The 15,420-nt window shown below is 42.5% G+C and overlaps 2 protein-coding genes across 2 annotated transcripts; both read left to right on the top strand.

Annotated features, from left to right (window-relative positions):
• The first annotated feature begins 1,702 nt into the window (after positions 1 to 1,702).
• On the top strand, positions 1,703 to 5,167 carry LOC119051076 (protocadherin beta-17-like). The gene has a single exon (XM_037147680.2). The coding sequence runs from the start codon at positions 1,863 to 1,865 to the stop codon at positions 4,254 to 4,256; it is 2,394 nt and encodes a 797-aa protein (XP_037003575.2). The 5' UTR covers positions 1,703 to 1,862; the 3' UTR covers positions 4,257 to 5,167.
• Positions 5,168 to 12,686: 7,519 nt separating this feature from the next.
• Positions 12,687 to 15,420, top strand: LOC119051123 (protocadherin beta-7-like). The gene is given in 4 exon segments (XM_053666471.1): positions 12,687 to 12,905; positions 13,011 to 14,126; positions 14,129 to 14,236; positions 14,239 to 15,420. Coding segments are annotated over 4 exon segments (2,625 nt in total).

Genomic DNA, 15,420 nt, shown 5'->3' with positions numbered 1-15,420 from the left:
AGTTTCATGTAAGAATATGATGGTTTTTAAAAAAACATTGGCTCAATTATAAATTCTTAATAAACATTTGATAAATGCTATTAACATTCCTGTAGTGAATTAAAAAAGAATTTTCAAGGAATGTAGAAATGTTAATATTTCCTCTACACTCTAGTACCCTTGTCAAAAGTGACATTGTTAAATATCATTCTTTTACTTTTCCTCTAAATTGGAAATACCTTCCAGTAACCAAAACTTGGTTACAGAATGTAAAATGCTTAAGAGTACATTTTTCCTCCTTATCTTTGTTCAATGATTTGAAAGTTCAAAAGTATTGTTTAGTAAAATTCAAATTATACTTTGCAAACTCCTATTCCTAGCCTCTTAGCTTTTATTAATATACATGTGATGTCTACTGAGACCTAAGTGAGTTATTAGTGCCAGGTTATTGGGTAGATAATGTCACATTTTCCCTCCTAGTGCTGTGTATACATTATTTATCTTTATTAACCATAAAATTATTTACATTTACAATTTAACTATATTTGGTATTATTCATGTTCATTATAGTTCCAGTCTTTTATGGAAAAAAGTCCTCTTTTCAATTTCCCATCAATATTAGTCACTTTATCCTAAAGTGAAAAGTGGTTGAATATTGTATTTTTATCCTTAATTAAAAAGGAAGTGAGCTTAATTGAGTTATATTTGGCTGTGTTTTGTACCCAAATAGGTGAACTGCTATGTCTCTTTTGTCTTGAACGATGACTGGTTGGTTTGAAGCGTATGGGGAACACTTACGGTTTGGTGTTCTCATGCTTTCACCCTCTCCTTGGAATAGTATTCTTCCTTAGGGGTTACTGCTCCTTCTGACACTCTCACCTCACCTCACATGGCTTTAGATGATGCAGTGGCAGTTTCCAATAGCCTCATCTCTATTGCCTCAGAAGATGTTCACTTGGACGGGCTCTTATCCAAAGCTGACAGGTCAAAGCCCTTCCCTGCAGAGTATACATTTGACCTCATTGACTTTAGTGCCTTCTTCATGTTTGTTGAAAGACATTGACTGAATTTTGAGCTTTCATTGACTTCTAATAAAACAAGTGGCCATTCCCTCTCAACTTTACTGGGCCATACACACAATGAATTTATGAAGAAAAAAATCTCAAAAGCTGTGCAGCCCAAAGACTGCCAAAACATCACTTTTTTTTTCAGGTGTTATGGACACATTTTAATTTGGGAGTAAAAACTGGATTTAAAAATTCAACACTTCTAACACAATAGAACAAATTAGTATTTTTGTAATAGAATGTTTCTCAAGAGCAGGGATTTTTGTGTTTACCATTTTATCTCCAGAAGCTACAAAATTTTCTGCAGAGAAAGACTTATTGAATGACTCAATGAATTTGTCTCCGGCCAAATTTTGTATACTGAACGTGTACCTTTATGAAGAAGATGACTGTAGATTAACAGGCATCACTGTGCTTTCGCAGTTATTGTTAGCTACCTGAACAAGACGCATAATAGGTGAGGGGGGAAGGAGTTTATAACATTCTCTGACCCAAAAAGGCAATTCAATGCGTTTTAGCTTGTAAATGAAAACTACCCGAAGTTATAAAACAGAACGCTTGGTGGCGCTGCAGGATAAGAGAGTAAAAGCTGTCTTCGCAATTCCCGTACTACAGAAAGCTGAGCAGTCCCCGGCAGCTAGCGAAGGAAACATTTTCCACCACTGGGGATAATACCGTTCAAAGAGGCAGCCATCGCCACCCCCGTGCCAGTTGATGTTAAGAAAAAACTCAAGATTATCGACCTAAGATAGCAGAGTTCGCTACAAAGCAATTATTTTGTGATTTAGTACTGGATCTTTTGGACCCGGAGGAAGGATGCAGATGCCACTACACAAAGCGCCCCAGAAAAGGCAAGTGACCGCCATTATTATTATATTACTATCGTGGGAGGCGGGCGGTGGGACCATTAAATACTCTGTTCTAGAAGAGAGGGACAGCGGCTCTCTTGTGGCCAACCTAGCAAAGGATCTGGGGCTGGGCTTAGGAGAGCTGGCCGCGCGCGGTGCCCGGATTCTTTCCAAAGGGAACCAACAGCATTTGCAGCTCGAGCAGAAGAGCGGGAATTTGCTCCTAAAAGAAAAATTGGACCGGGAAGAGCTGTGTGGTGACACGGATCCATGTGTACTGCATTTCCAGGTGTTACTGAGAAACCCACTGCAGTTTATCCAAGGTGAGCTACAGCTCCAAGATGTAAATGACCACGCCCCAGAATTCTTGGAACAGGAAATCCTCCTGAAAATCCCGGAAAGCAGTCATCCAGGGACTGCATTTCCTTTGAAAATAGCTCAGGATTTGGACGTGGGCAGCAACACAGTCCAGAGCTACACAATTAGCACCAACGCCCATTTCCACCTTATCACTCGCGATCACAGCGATGGCAGAAAACACCCTGAGCTGGTGCTGGATAAAGCGCTGGACCGTGAGGAGCAGCCGGAGCTCAGGTTAACCCTCACGGCGCTGGATGGTGGGTCACCACCCAGGACTGGGACTTCCCGCGTCCTCATTGTAGTCCTGGACATAAATGACAATGCCCCTGAATTTGATCAGCTGCTCTATGAGGTGCAGGTTTCAGAGAACAGCCCCATAGGCTCTCTTGTCATCACTGTCTCCGCTAAAGATTTAGATGCTGGGGCCCACGGAGAGATCTCCTACTCGTTTTTCCAATCCTCAAATCAAGGCATTCAGGTGTTTGAAATAAACTCATTCACAGGAGAAATTCGGTTAAAAAGAATGTTGGACTTTGAGGAAATTCAGTCTTACAGTATGGAAATCGAGGCCTCAGACGGAGGGGGGCTTTCAGGAAAATGCACGGTAGCCATAGAAGTGATGGATGTAAATGACAACGCCCCGGAACTGATCACCTCCTTACTCACCAGTGAGATCCCAGAAAACACCCCTGATACTGTAGTAGCGGTTTTTGAAATTTCAGATCCAGACTCGGGAGACAATGGCAAAACGATGTGTTTCATCCAAGACCATCTTCCCTTCCTTCTGAAACTTACCTTAGAAAATTTCTACACTTTGGTAACAGAAGGAGCTCTGGACAGAGAGCGCCAGACCGAGTACAACATCACCATCACCGTCACCGACCTGGGGACGCCCAGACTGAAAACCCAGCACAACATAACCGTGCTGGTCTCTGACGTCAACGACAACGCCCCCGCCTTCACCCAAACCTCCTACACCCTCTTCATCCGCGAGAACAACAGCCCCGCCCTGCACATGGGCAGCGTCAGCGCCACAGACACAGACGCGGGCGCCAACGCCCAGGTCACCTACTCGCTGCTGCAGCCCCAGGACCCCAGCCTGCCCCTCCACTCGCTGGTGTCCATCAACGCCGACAACGGCCACCTGTTCGCCCTGAGGGCGCTGGACTTCGAGGCCCTGCAGGCGTTGGAGTTCCTGGTGGGCGCCACAGACCGCGGGGCCCCGGCGCTGAGCAGCCAGGCGCTGGTGCGCGTGCAGGTGCTGGACGCCAACGACAACGCGCCCTTCGTGCTCTACCCGCTGCAGAACGGCTCTGCGCCCTGCACCGAGCTGGTGCCCAGGGCGGCCGAGCCCGGCTACCTGGTGAGCAAGGTGGTGGCGGTGGACGGCGACTCGGGCCAGAACGCCTGGCTGTCCTACCAGCTGCTCAAGGCCACGGAGCCCGGGCTGTTCGGCGTGTGGGCGCACAACGGCGAGGTGCGCACGGCGCGGCTGCTGAGCGAGCGCGACGCGGCCAAGCACAGGCTGCTGCTGCTGGTGAAGGACAACGGCGAGCCGCCGCTGTCGGCCAGCGTCACGCTGCACGTGCTGCTGGTGGACGGCTTCTCGCAGGCCTACCTGCCGCTGCCCGAAGCGGCGGCGGGCGCCGCGGCCCAGAGCGACCCGCTCACGGTCTACCTGGTCATCGCGCTGGCGTCGGTGTCGTCGCTCTTCCTGTTCTCGGTGCTGGCGTTCATCGCGGTGCGGCTGTGCAGGAGGGGCAGGGCGGGCTTGGTGGGCGGCTGCTCGGTGCCCGAGGGCCACTTTCCGGGCCACCTGGTGGACGTCAGCGGCACAGGGACCCTGTCCCAGAGCTACCAGTATGAGGTGTGTCTGAAGGGAGGCTCAGGGACCAGCGAGTTCAAATTCTTGAACCCCTTTGTCCCCTACCTCACCCCCCAAGGCACTACCGAGGAAGTGGAGGAGAGTGTCACCTCACGGAATAACTTTGTATTCAACTAGAAATTTCATCACGATGCAGGGTGTTTTGTAACATCTCTAATCCCAGATACAGAGTTTAGAAGCATATGGACAAAAATCCCACCTTCAAGGATAGCCTGGATTTACCTTTTGAATTTCAGCGGCCTGGGCATGGGGACCCTTTCTCTGTGCTACCAGTTTGAGGTGTGTCTGAAAGGAGGCTTAGGGACCAGGGAGTTCAAGTTCCTCAAACTAAGGGTCCCAACTTTATGGGTGGAGAGGCTGGTAGGCTAACGAAGGAAAACTCTAAAAATTCATTTGAATTCAATTGAAATTTCCTCTCATGGGATAAGTGACAATATTCACTAACATATTATTTCCTAACCCCTTTTCATTCACAGAAAGAGCTTACATGGCCACACATTCATAATTATTGCTATATTGACAGTTATGGCAATTGGTTGATGTCACATTCTGAGTCTCTAGGTATTTTTATTGTTGTTTTGCTCCTTCATATTTTGCATGTTCATACAATAGCAGAGCAATTGTGTTTCTCCAGCTTTGAAAGTAAGATTTTTGGAAGTTTTCAGATTCCTGATATTTGAGCTTGTTCATTGTTATTTTGTTATGATTTAGAGAGTTGTGCTTTGTGATTACCATAAGCATCAGTCTATTGTAAATGATGGCTTTCGGTCTTAAAAATAATTTTCATTTGTGCAAAATTTTGTTGCCTCGTAAATTACTGCATTTCTGTAGTTGTTTTAAAAATAGTGCTGTGCCCTGGCTGGTGAGGCTCAATGGACTGAGTGCCCGCCTATGAACCAAAAGGTCGCCTGTTCAATTCTGGTCAGAGCAAATGATTGGGTTGCAGGCCAGGTGCCCAGGCAGGAGTGTGTGAGAGGCATACAATCGATGTATCTGTCACACATCAGTGATTCCCTTTTTCTCCCTCTATTCCCCTCTCTCTTAAAATAAATAAATAAAATCTTAAAAAAAAACCAATGTTGTATTTCCTTGGATGAACTAATATTTTAGCTGAATATATTATAAGTTGAGTATTTTCTTTCAAAATTTATGGCATTTAGTTAGACCACCTTCTATAATTTTAAAGGATTCAATTTCTGTTAATAGAAAAAAGTGAAAAAATATTGGTAGACTTGTACTTTTTTTCATAATAAGTGGTTTTGAGTATGTAAATGATGATTCTTATTCTATTAGTATATATTCAGATGGTTGAAACATATTCAATAAGAAAAAGAAAGCAAATTAACATCATTCTAGCACTCAGAAATAGTTATCATTAATATTAAGTCAACATTATTTTAAAAATATTTCTATGACTTCATATAAGAGTAAGTTAATAGATAAAAATAATGTAAAATGAACCTATAATGCATGGTCAGCTTCATAATTAAAACGATCAGATTTTTCATGATATTTACTCTTATATTTTTAAATTATATCCTTATAAATGCTTTTTTTGCAAGTTTTAATTTTAGATATGACCCATTTTCTTATTTCTTAAGGGGCATTCATGTGAACACATACACACACTTGCACATTCCCTCTACCCCATCCTCTCTCAAAAATATTATTAAAAATTCTGTTTTAATAGTTTACATAATTATGACTATGTAAATATCACTTACACCTGAACCTCATGATGTACTGAGATTTCGTTTCTTTTCTTTACCTCGAGTAAATATTTCCTCATTTCACTTTACTTTTCTACTTACATATTTTTAACATATTCTCATACTTTCTAAGTCTAAACTCTTCATTGTACTATTAAACTCATGATGAAATCTCTCAATTTCATTACTTTCTTCTTGAAGTCATTCTGAAGCTGTTCAGATTCCTGCTCAACTGCATACGATTTGCTCTGTGGATCAATTGTGTAGCTGGCAGTTTGGAACTTGCTTTAGCCATTATTCTGGGAATTTCTTTTGTCTTTCTCCTGAGTTTGATTTCATTTTATGAAATCAAATTTTTATTTTGTTTGCTACGAAATTTTAAGTTAGAAATTATTTACTGTTAGTATTCTGTTTTTCAAGGTTTTATTTATTTATTTTTCGAGAGGGGAAGGGAGAGAGAAAGAGAAGGAGAGAAACATCAATGTGCGGTTGCCTACTGTGCGCCCCCGACTGGGGGACTGGCCTGCAATGTACCCTGACTGGGAATTAAACCCCCGACCCTTTGGTTTGCAGGTTGACACTCAATCCACTGAGCCACACCAGCCAGGGCTATTTGCTGCTAGTATTTTGAAGGCATTTGTAGACTTGTCTCCCTGATGTTTACTCTTCTCCCACTCTTTTTGTCTTTATAGACAAAAATTGTCCATTTATTTTATATCTTTGCTTTCTATTGCTTAGATGACATTGCAGGAGGGACTCGAGATAAATTGGTGTGCTCACACTGGAATAAAATGCATTCTTTACTGTCATTTTATTGCAGCTTCCCCAGACCTCAATCACATATATTTTTTCATACTTTTGTTTGCTGGATTTCATTAGTTACAGTGCTTTAAAGATGAATCTATAGGGGCTGTATTTCTTGAATTCTCACATACTTGACAAGTACAGTTTAGCTGGGTATAAAATTTTTCAGGCAACCTTCTTTTTTTTAGAGATTTGTTGACATAAAATATTACATTAGTTCTTCTATTATAATTCTCTATATTCTTCTATTAGTTGGCTAAATTTTGTCCTTAAGCAGTTTTTACAATAAGCACTCATGAGTGCTAATGACATATTTTAAGAATTCTTTTCTGTTTGCTGCATTATTATCTTTGTATTTGAGCAACATCTTGTCTAGGTATAAAATTATTGAGCCATAATATTTTTCCTTCAGAACCTGGTAAATATTTCCATTGTGTTCTAGTATTGAATGTTGATGAGGGTAAGTCTAAAGCCTATTTTCCTATAAGTCACCTATAGGTGACTTATTTTCTATCTTTGAACTTCATTATCTTTTTCAGGTTATGTCTTGATTTTGATAACTTTGCATCACTTTTTCTCCCCTGGAATTCAGTGTATCATTTCAATCTGTTCTATGCAAATATTTTCAAGTATGTCATTTATTATTTATATCTAGTAAGTATAACTGATTTTTAACTCTGTCCAATACCTCCAATATGTGAAGTTTGTGTGGGTGAGTTTCCTCTGCATCATTTCTGATCCTTATTCATGCTGTCTTTGTTTCTTTGTGGGGTTTACATGTTTGATTACCCTTAAATTTTTATTTGTAGTGTATCCTCAAAGCAAACATTGTATGTTCCATCTTTCAAAAACAGATTTTCATTAGCTCCAATCAGGATTCCAGAAATGCTATCAGTAGGGGGTCAAAAACAAACCAAGTTTATGGCTGGAGATTCCTCGCAACTCAATTTATGAATAGTCAAAATACAAACACACATGAGGACCAATCAGTAGGTACAATTTCCCAGACATGGTTTCTTTAATTTTTCTTCTGCTCTACTTAACACCAGGGATTTTTCTATATAATTTCCTGGAGTTAGAGGGAGGGGTAAGTCTTAGATTTGTTGGTGTTATATTGTGTTTATATTGTGGATATATTCCTGTAGGGTCCCTTAAAATTGGAAGGGTCTTTCTATAATTTGCCACCCATATGGTTGGCCCTGAGTTTTCATTTGTATTTCTTTAATCCCATAGAGCTTCAGATCAAAGCCCAAGGGAAAATATTTTCAAGTGCTCTGAGGACATAATAAATTTTGTTGTCCTGACACACTGTTTACCCTCTATTACAGACTTGTATCAAAATTAGACTATTTTCATTGTTTTCTATTATGCTTTTAGCTCTTGATCCCTTTAAAGTTATTTTTTTAAGTCTTGTACATTATTTTTTATTGTTGTCCACAAGAAGGTCATCTGAATCATTTATACCATCACTTTCAGAAATGAGAAGCTCTGCCTAATGTATTTTTAATGAGGATTAAAGTTTGCTATTGTTTAAGTGATACATTTGGCTATTTTTTCTTTGAATTCATTTAGTCCAATGTTCCACCCATTGGGTACTCTGTACAAAGAAACCAAGGATCTTCTTTCTCCACTAAACTATAATCTCCTTACAGAGAGGGCTTTTTTCTATTGCATTTAGAAAAAAATTGTATTGAAGTAAATACAGATGAATGAGTGTTGAATAAATTAATAAATGAATTTAGTCTGTTAATTTATCATCTTTGCCTGACTTCTAAGGCTCATGTGCAGGCATCTCATTGGTTAACCCTAGTTTACATCCAGAATAGTAATTCAAAGGAGTCTGTAAAGGCCTGGAGAAATTAAAATCATGTTTTAATCTCTCCTGGCCTGGAATTTTTAAAAGTTTATAAAAGGAAATAGAAATGCATGACAGATACTAGAAAGAAGAGGCAGGTGTGGCTCAGCGGATTAAGTGCCATCCTGTGAACCAAAGGGTTTCCTGTTCAATTCCCAGTCAGGGCACATGCCTGGGTTGCGGGCCAGGTCCCAAGTAGGGAGCGCTTGAGAGGCAACCACACATTGATGTTTCTCCCCTTTCTCCCTCCCTTCCCTTCTCTAAAAATAATAAACAAATACACTATAGGTAAGCATTATTGGTTCAAATGGTCTTGTCTCAGCAAATGAATTTATTACTTTATTGCTCTTGGGGCTAAGCTTTCAGTAAAAAATTCTTTTGGCTACAAAACACACACCAATGTGAAGGAATATGCTCCATATGAACCATATGCTCTGCTAATAACCAATTAAATAATAATTTATTTGACCCTATCTGTTTCTAAAGGGCAATGGGAGCTATAGGTAATATCTGAGTGGATATGATATACACTATCAATTTTACTCAAATATATGTCTTCTCCCTTTATTCATTGCTAATAGACCTTCACTTTTTTAGCTACCCATGCGGATATGTGGGCTGTGGATTGTATTTTGCAACCCACTGTTGTGGCTAGAAGTGGTCTTGTAACTAAGTTACAGACAGAGACATATAAGCACTACCACCATGGAGTACTTCATGAAAGGAGTCTTTTAAAAGGAAGGCACAGCCTTTTCTTTCTCTTGTTAGTCTGAATGGAAATGTAGTGGCTGGATATTAGACAGCCGTCTGGACTATGAGGTGAAGGCCATGTCCTGAAGATGGTAGAGCAACCACCTGCAACAAGACGGGGTCACAGATAACATGGAATGCATTTCAGCCACCAGCCTTTTTAATGAGAGAAAAGTAAAATTCTATTTTGTGTAAACCATTGCTGTTCTGGGTTTGTGTATTGTTTCTGGCTGAAATTATATAAACTATATATACTTATATAGATATTATATATAATATATATACTATATAGAAGGTAATTCTAGCTCATATAGTAAATTTTTAATAAGGTGATATTTAAGCTAAGAACCAAAGAATGAATAGAAAAAAATTATAAGGCTTACATGCATAGCTTAGAAATCAAGGTTTATTGAGAACAAGCAAAGCAAACAACTAAAGATTTAAGGAAAAAGTCACCTGTTAATACCATCAGATAAGAAAAGATGTTATTGCATCTAAGAAATAAGTGCAGAAAGAGGACTTTTGGAAAGTGTGAACATAATAAATGAAAATCTCAATAGAAGGATTTGAAGATATGGTTAAAAAATACCCCAGATGGTATTGTAAAAATAATTTTAAAAAATGGCAAACAAGAAAAACCCAGAAAAGTAGAAAAATTAAAGTTCACATTAAAGGTTCAACATCTAAATTGTAGTAATTACAAAAAAAATCAAAAAAATTCAGTGAAGTAATTCATGCAAAATTTCTAAGAACTGGAGGGAATTAGTTTCTTAGTGGGAGGGTCTTACAAACTGTCCCATACAATGGGTGAAAATGAGCACAAACCAAGACATCAGTGTTAGCTTTAAAATGCTTGGGACAATGACAACTTATTACAATGAGGAATAAAAAGTACAGCTCACATGTAGAAGATATAAAATAAGATTTACTTTAGACTTCTTAACAAACACATTGGATTAGGGAGCTCATTGACAAAATATTTTAAATACTGAAAAAATTATTTCCAACCTAAAACCCTATAATCAGTCAAACTTCCTGTTAAGTTTGAAGTAAAATAAAAATTATTTTATACAGTCAAGGTCACAATATAATTCAACTCTCATACACCTTTATTTGGAAACTGCATGAAGACATTAAAATGATAGCATAACCTAAGAGAGAAGAAGTCTGAAGAAATAGAAAAAAATAAGACCCAAAACCTAACAGAGGTGAAGTGAATCTCTAGATGCTGTAGAAGGATGGCCCCAGGCTAAGGGCTGTGTCCCAGCTATAGACTAGGTGAGTTTGGAGCTGAACCAGCCAGGCATTTCAAAGGGTATCACCATCAAGTCCCCTGATGTATATCAATTGGATGAAACTATTGAATAATGTGATCTATTAAAGCCACAGAGTAAACAAAAAAGAAGAAATAGAACTCTAGAAAAAGAAGATCCAACCAGAATGAAAGGCAAATAAAATTCCAAAAATGACAACAAAGGAAAGTTCCAGAGTGACAGCTGTGCAACAGATGTGGATACCACCCACCCAATTTAAGGAGAAATTGATACCTCAGGAGCCATTGGAGTCACCATGTGGAAAATTGCACTGAGAGGCCATAGGAAGTGTGGGAAGAATAAGTGACATAGCGAAAGAAAACCAAGTAAATGAAACAGCAAAGCAATTATTAACCAAGAAAAAAGTGAGAAAAATATAATTAGTATACAACAATGTTCTCAATGATCATGAGAGTGAAAGAAGTTATTAAGATCCTTGGAAGTGTATAAGAGCTGAAACTGAATTTAACACAATTAAGAGTCAACTGATAAAGTCTAAAATGAATTAATCAAAATAGAGCAGAATACAGATTAATGGCAGAAGACATAACCAAAGTAGTTTAAAATGGCTTTCTGTTGGAAAAGAAACTAGGAGACTGAGGAGGAAATGAGCAGAAAATTATTGCATTTTATTATAAGCCTCTTAGTAGTATTTGATTTTGAAACAAAGTTATATATTATTTTAATGTATTATTTTTAAAAACAGATCTTGGAAATCTTTCTAAGAATAAAAAAGAGGTATAATGCTATTACTAATAAGAGTAGAGTTATAGCTAAAGTTATATAATACAATGAAAACATAATAAATTTGTTAAGTGGTTTTTAAATGAATGGTTTTTAAGAATAAAATACAAAGAACTTTCAAAGAAAACAAAACCTGTATAGATTAATAACCAAAGTAAAATGGAAGCCACAGGTTCACCATAAGCAAAATCACGAAACCCAACCCATTTAAAGGGCAAGTTGTAATTAAGCATGAAGAAACAGATATGTAAACGTGAAAGCTATGCTGTTGCATAGAAATAGATGCAAACCTTCCCAACCCATTCTGCAAGGCTGGATAGTTTAACACAAAAACCATGGATGTTAAACACACACATGTACATACATGGAGCAACATGGGCCAGAAAAACACTAAAACAAGCCTGGTGCATCAAATCCACCTTTGCATTAAAGCAACAATGTGTCATAGTTAACTATCGTCATATCAAGAACTCAAGAATTAAAAAGCTAGCCCTGGCTGGTGTGGCTCAGTGGATTGAGCGTGGGCCTGCAAACCAGACAATCGCGGTTCGATTCCCAGTCAGGGCACATACTGGGGTTGCAGGCCAGTTCCCAGCAGGGGATGCATGAAAGGCAACCATACATTGATGTTTCTCTCCCTCTCTCCTTCCCTTCCCCTCTAAAGATAAATAAATAAATAAATAAATAAATAAATAAATAAATAAATCTAAAAAAAAAAGAATTAAAAAGCTAAAGAATAAAGGTATGATTTCAACACATCAAAGTTACTTTAAAATATGAAAGAATAAACAAAAAGGAGAGAACTTTCTTGATCCAAACAAGGAGCATCTACCCCAAATCAAGATCAAACATCGTAGCTAAAATGGAAATACTAGGAGCAGTTCCACAATGCTAGGGATGATCTGGTGGCTATTGTTAATTTTAAGAATATTCATTGCATACCCTTGGAAATGCTGTTCATTGAAATGATATGTTAACAATGATTTAAATTATATTATTACTTAAAGTGGGAATAGAACGTGTTCCAGAAAATAGCACGGTTAAAGAGTGAACACCTTGAAACCAGAAGAATCATTTAATTCACAAGAAACTGAAAAAGGCCTTTACTCTGCAGCATGAAATCATTATTGTGAGGCAGTTAACAAACAGAGGTAGACCTCTTGATTAGGGCTTCATTTTCTTACACAGTCTTTGCTGTCAGTTTAAAAGCAAGAGGTTTTCTTAGGTTTTCCTCCTGATGGGGATTCAGAGTTTAATTGCATGCCCCTAGATTAAGGAAAACAACGCATTTATTTTTCTATGAACCCAGATTATAAGAGGGGAGGACACTATAAGCATTCACAAGTACTCCTGTGACCATTTGAGGAGGAAGATGGAACGGAACGTCAAAGACCCTGGGGGACAGAAAACCTTCAAACCATCAACATTCTGTTCTCTTCTTGAAAACGGGAATAACAACCGTAAAACGCAAGGTGGCGCTGCTGCCTTAAAAGAGGGGGAAAGACTCTCAGCACAGACTTCGCAGGTTCCAGGATTCAGAGGAAATCTGGCGAGTCGGAAAGGAAACCGTGGGAACGGCAGCTGCGGGAAAGCGGGCCCCCCTCTCCGCAAGCATTGCAGTTATAGCTCGTTTCTGAGACTTAGGTTGCTGCCATCGCGGGACGCTGCTCGGGGCCGGTGATGGCGGCTCTGGAAGGCCGAGGAAAGGAGGCCTGGAGGCCGAGCGGAGCGCGCGGGCCGGACCAGCCAAGTCCTGCTTCTCTGTGCGTTTCTGGGAGTGTCTGGGGCCGGCGCGGAGCCGCTCCGGTATTTTGTGGCCGAGGAAACCGAGAGAGGCACCTTTCTGGCCAGCCTAGCAAATGACCTGAGGTTGAGGGCGGGGGAACTGGCAGCTCGGGGATCTAGAATCGTTTCAGACCAGAACCCCGGACTGCTGCTACTCAACCCGCTCACCGGTGACTTACTGCTCGGGGAGAAATTGGACCGGGAGGAGCTGTGCGGCCCCACAGAGCCCTGCGTGCTGCCTTTCCAGGTGCTGCTGGAGAAGCCTTTTCAGATTTTCCGCGCTGAGTTATGGGTCAGAGACGTCAACGATCATTCTCCAGTGTTTCTAGAGAGAGAGATTCCCTTGAAAATACTAGAAAGCACCACCCCAGGGGCGGCATTTCTCCTAGAAAGGGCACAGGATTTGGATGTCGGAACCGACAACGTGAGAAACTACACCATCAGCGCCAATACTTATTTCCATATTAACGTGCACGACCGTGGGGAAGGGAATCTCTATCCCGAGTTAGTACTGGATCGAGTGCTGGACCGCGAGCAGCTACCTGAGCTCAGTTTAACCCTCACCGCCGTGGACGGCGGCTCTCCGCCCCGCTCCAGCACTGCGGTGGTTCGGATCTTAGTCCTGGACATAAACGACAATGCCCCTGCGTTTGTACAGTCGCTCTACAAGGCGCAGGTGCCGGAGGACAGCCCCGTGAGCTCCCCGGTTGCTGCTGTGTCCGCTAGAGATTTAGACGCCGGGAGTAACGGAGAAATCGTTTATGCATTTTTTTATGCCACTGAAAGAATTCTCAAAACATTTCAAATCAATCCAACATCTGGCAGTCTTCATCTTAAAAGCGAATTAAACTATGAGGACATGCAAAATTACACAATAACTATTCAGGCCCAGGACGGTGGAGGGCTTTCTGGAAAATGTACCATGGTGGTCCAGGTAACAGATGTAAACGATAACGCACCGGAACTGCTCCTGTCCTCGCTCCTTACCTCGGTTCCGGAAAACTCAGCTGAGACCATCGTAGCTGTTTTTTTAAGATTAGAGACAAAAATTCAGGTAACAATGCAAAGATGGTGTGCTCCATCCAAGATGATCTCCCCTTCCTCCTGAAGCCATCAGTAGAGAATTTCTACACCCTGGACACACGGAAACGCTGGACAGAGAGACCACGGCTGAGTACAACATCACCATCACCGTCACCGACTTGGGGACGCCCAGACTGAAAACCGAACACAACATAACCGTGCTGGTCTCCGACGTCAACGACAACGCCCCCGTCTTCACCCAAACCTCCTACACCCTCTTCATCCGCGAGAACAACAGCCCCGCCCTGCACATGGGCAGCGTCAGCGCCACAGACACAGACGCGGGCGCCAACGCCCAGGTCACCTACTCGCTGCTGCAGCCCCAGGACCCCAGCCTGCCCCTCCACTCGCTGGTGTCCATCAACGCCGACAACGGCCACCTGTTCGCCCTGAGGGCGCTGGACTTCGAGGCCCTGCAGGCGTTCGAGTTCCTGGTGGGCGCCACAGACCGCGGGGCCCCGGCGCTGAGCAGCCAGGCGCTGGTGCGCGTGCAGGTGCTGGACGCCAACGACAACGCGCCCTTCGTGCTCTACCCGCTGCAGAACGGCTCTGCGCCCTGCACCGAGCTGGTGCCCAGGGCGGCCGAGCCCGGCTACCTGGTGAGCAAGGTGGTGGCGGTGGACGGCGACTCGGGCCAGAACGCCTGGCTGTCCTACCAGCTGCTCAAGGCCACGGAGCCCGGGCTGTTCGGCGTGTGGGCGCACAACGGCGAGGTGCGCACGGCGCGGCTGCTGAGCGAGCGCGACGCGGCCAAGCACAGGCTGCTGCTGCTGGTGAAGGACAACGGCGAGCCGCCGCTGTCGGCCAGCGTCACGCTGCACGTGCTGCTGGTGGACGGCTTCTCGCAGGCCTACCTGCCGCTGCCCGAAGCGGCGGCGGGCGCCGCGGCCCAGAGCGACCCGCTCACGGTCTACCTGGTCATCGCGCTGGCGTCGGTGTCGTCGCTCTTCCTGTTCTCGGTGCTGGCGTTCATCGCGGTGCGGCTGTGCAGGAGGGGCAGGGCGGGCTTGGTGGGCGGCTGCTCGGTGCCCGAGGGCCACTTTCCGGGCCACCTGGTGGACGTCAGCGGCACAGGGACCCTGTCCCAGAGCTACCAGTATGAGGTGTGTCTGAAGGGAGGCTCAGGAACCACGGAGTTCAAGTTCCTGAAGCCAATTATTTCTAATGTGCAGGTCCAGACCATGGGGAGGGAAGTGGAAGAATATCCTACATTTCAGCGTGATTTGGGTTTCTGGTAG

The sequence above is a fragment of the Artibeus jamaicensis genome, unplaced genomic scaffold, assembly GCF_021234435.1.
Source record: "Artibeus jamaicensis isolate MK-2021 breed Jamaican fruit bat unplaced genomic scaffold, CSHL_Jam_final contig_456, whole genome shotgun sequence".
In the NCBI taxonomy this organism is placed as follows: Eukaryota; Metazoa; Chordata; class Mammalia; order Chiroptera; family Phyllostomidae; genus Artibeus; species Artibeus jamaicensis.
Note: the sequence above shows the minus strand (reverse complement) of the source record. Positions and strands in the feature narration are given on the sequence as shown.

What these genes read in the sequence shown, in the direction of transcription:
- LOC119051076 (XM_037147680.2), top strand. Translation starts at nt 1,863, where the DNA reads ATGCAGATGCCACTACACAAAGCGCCCCAGAAAAGGCAAGTGACCGCC.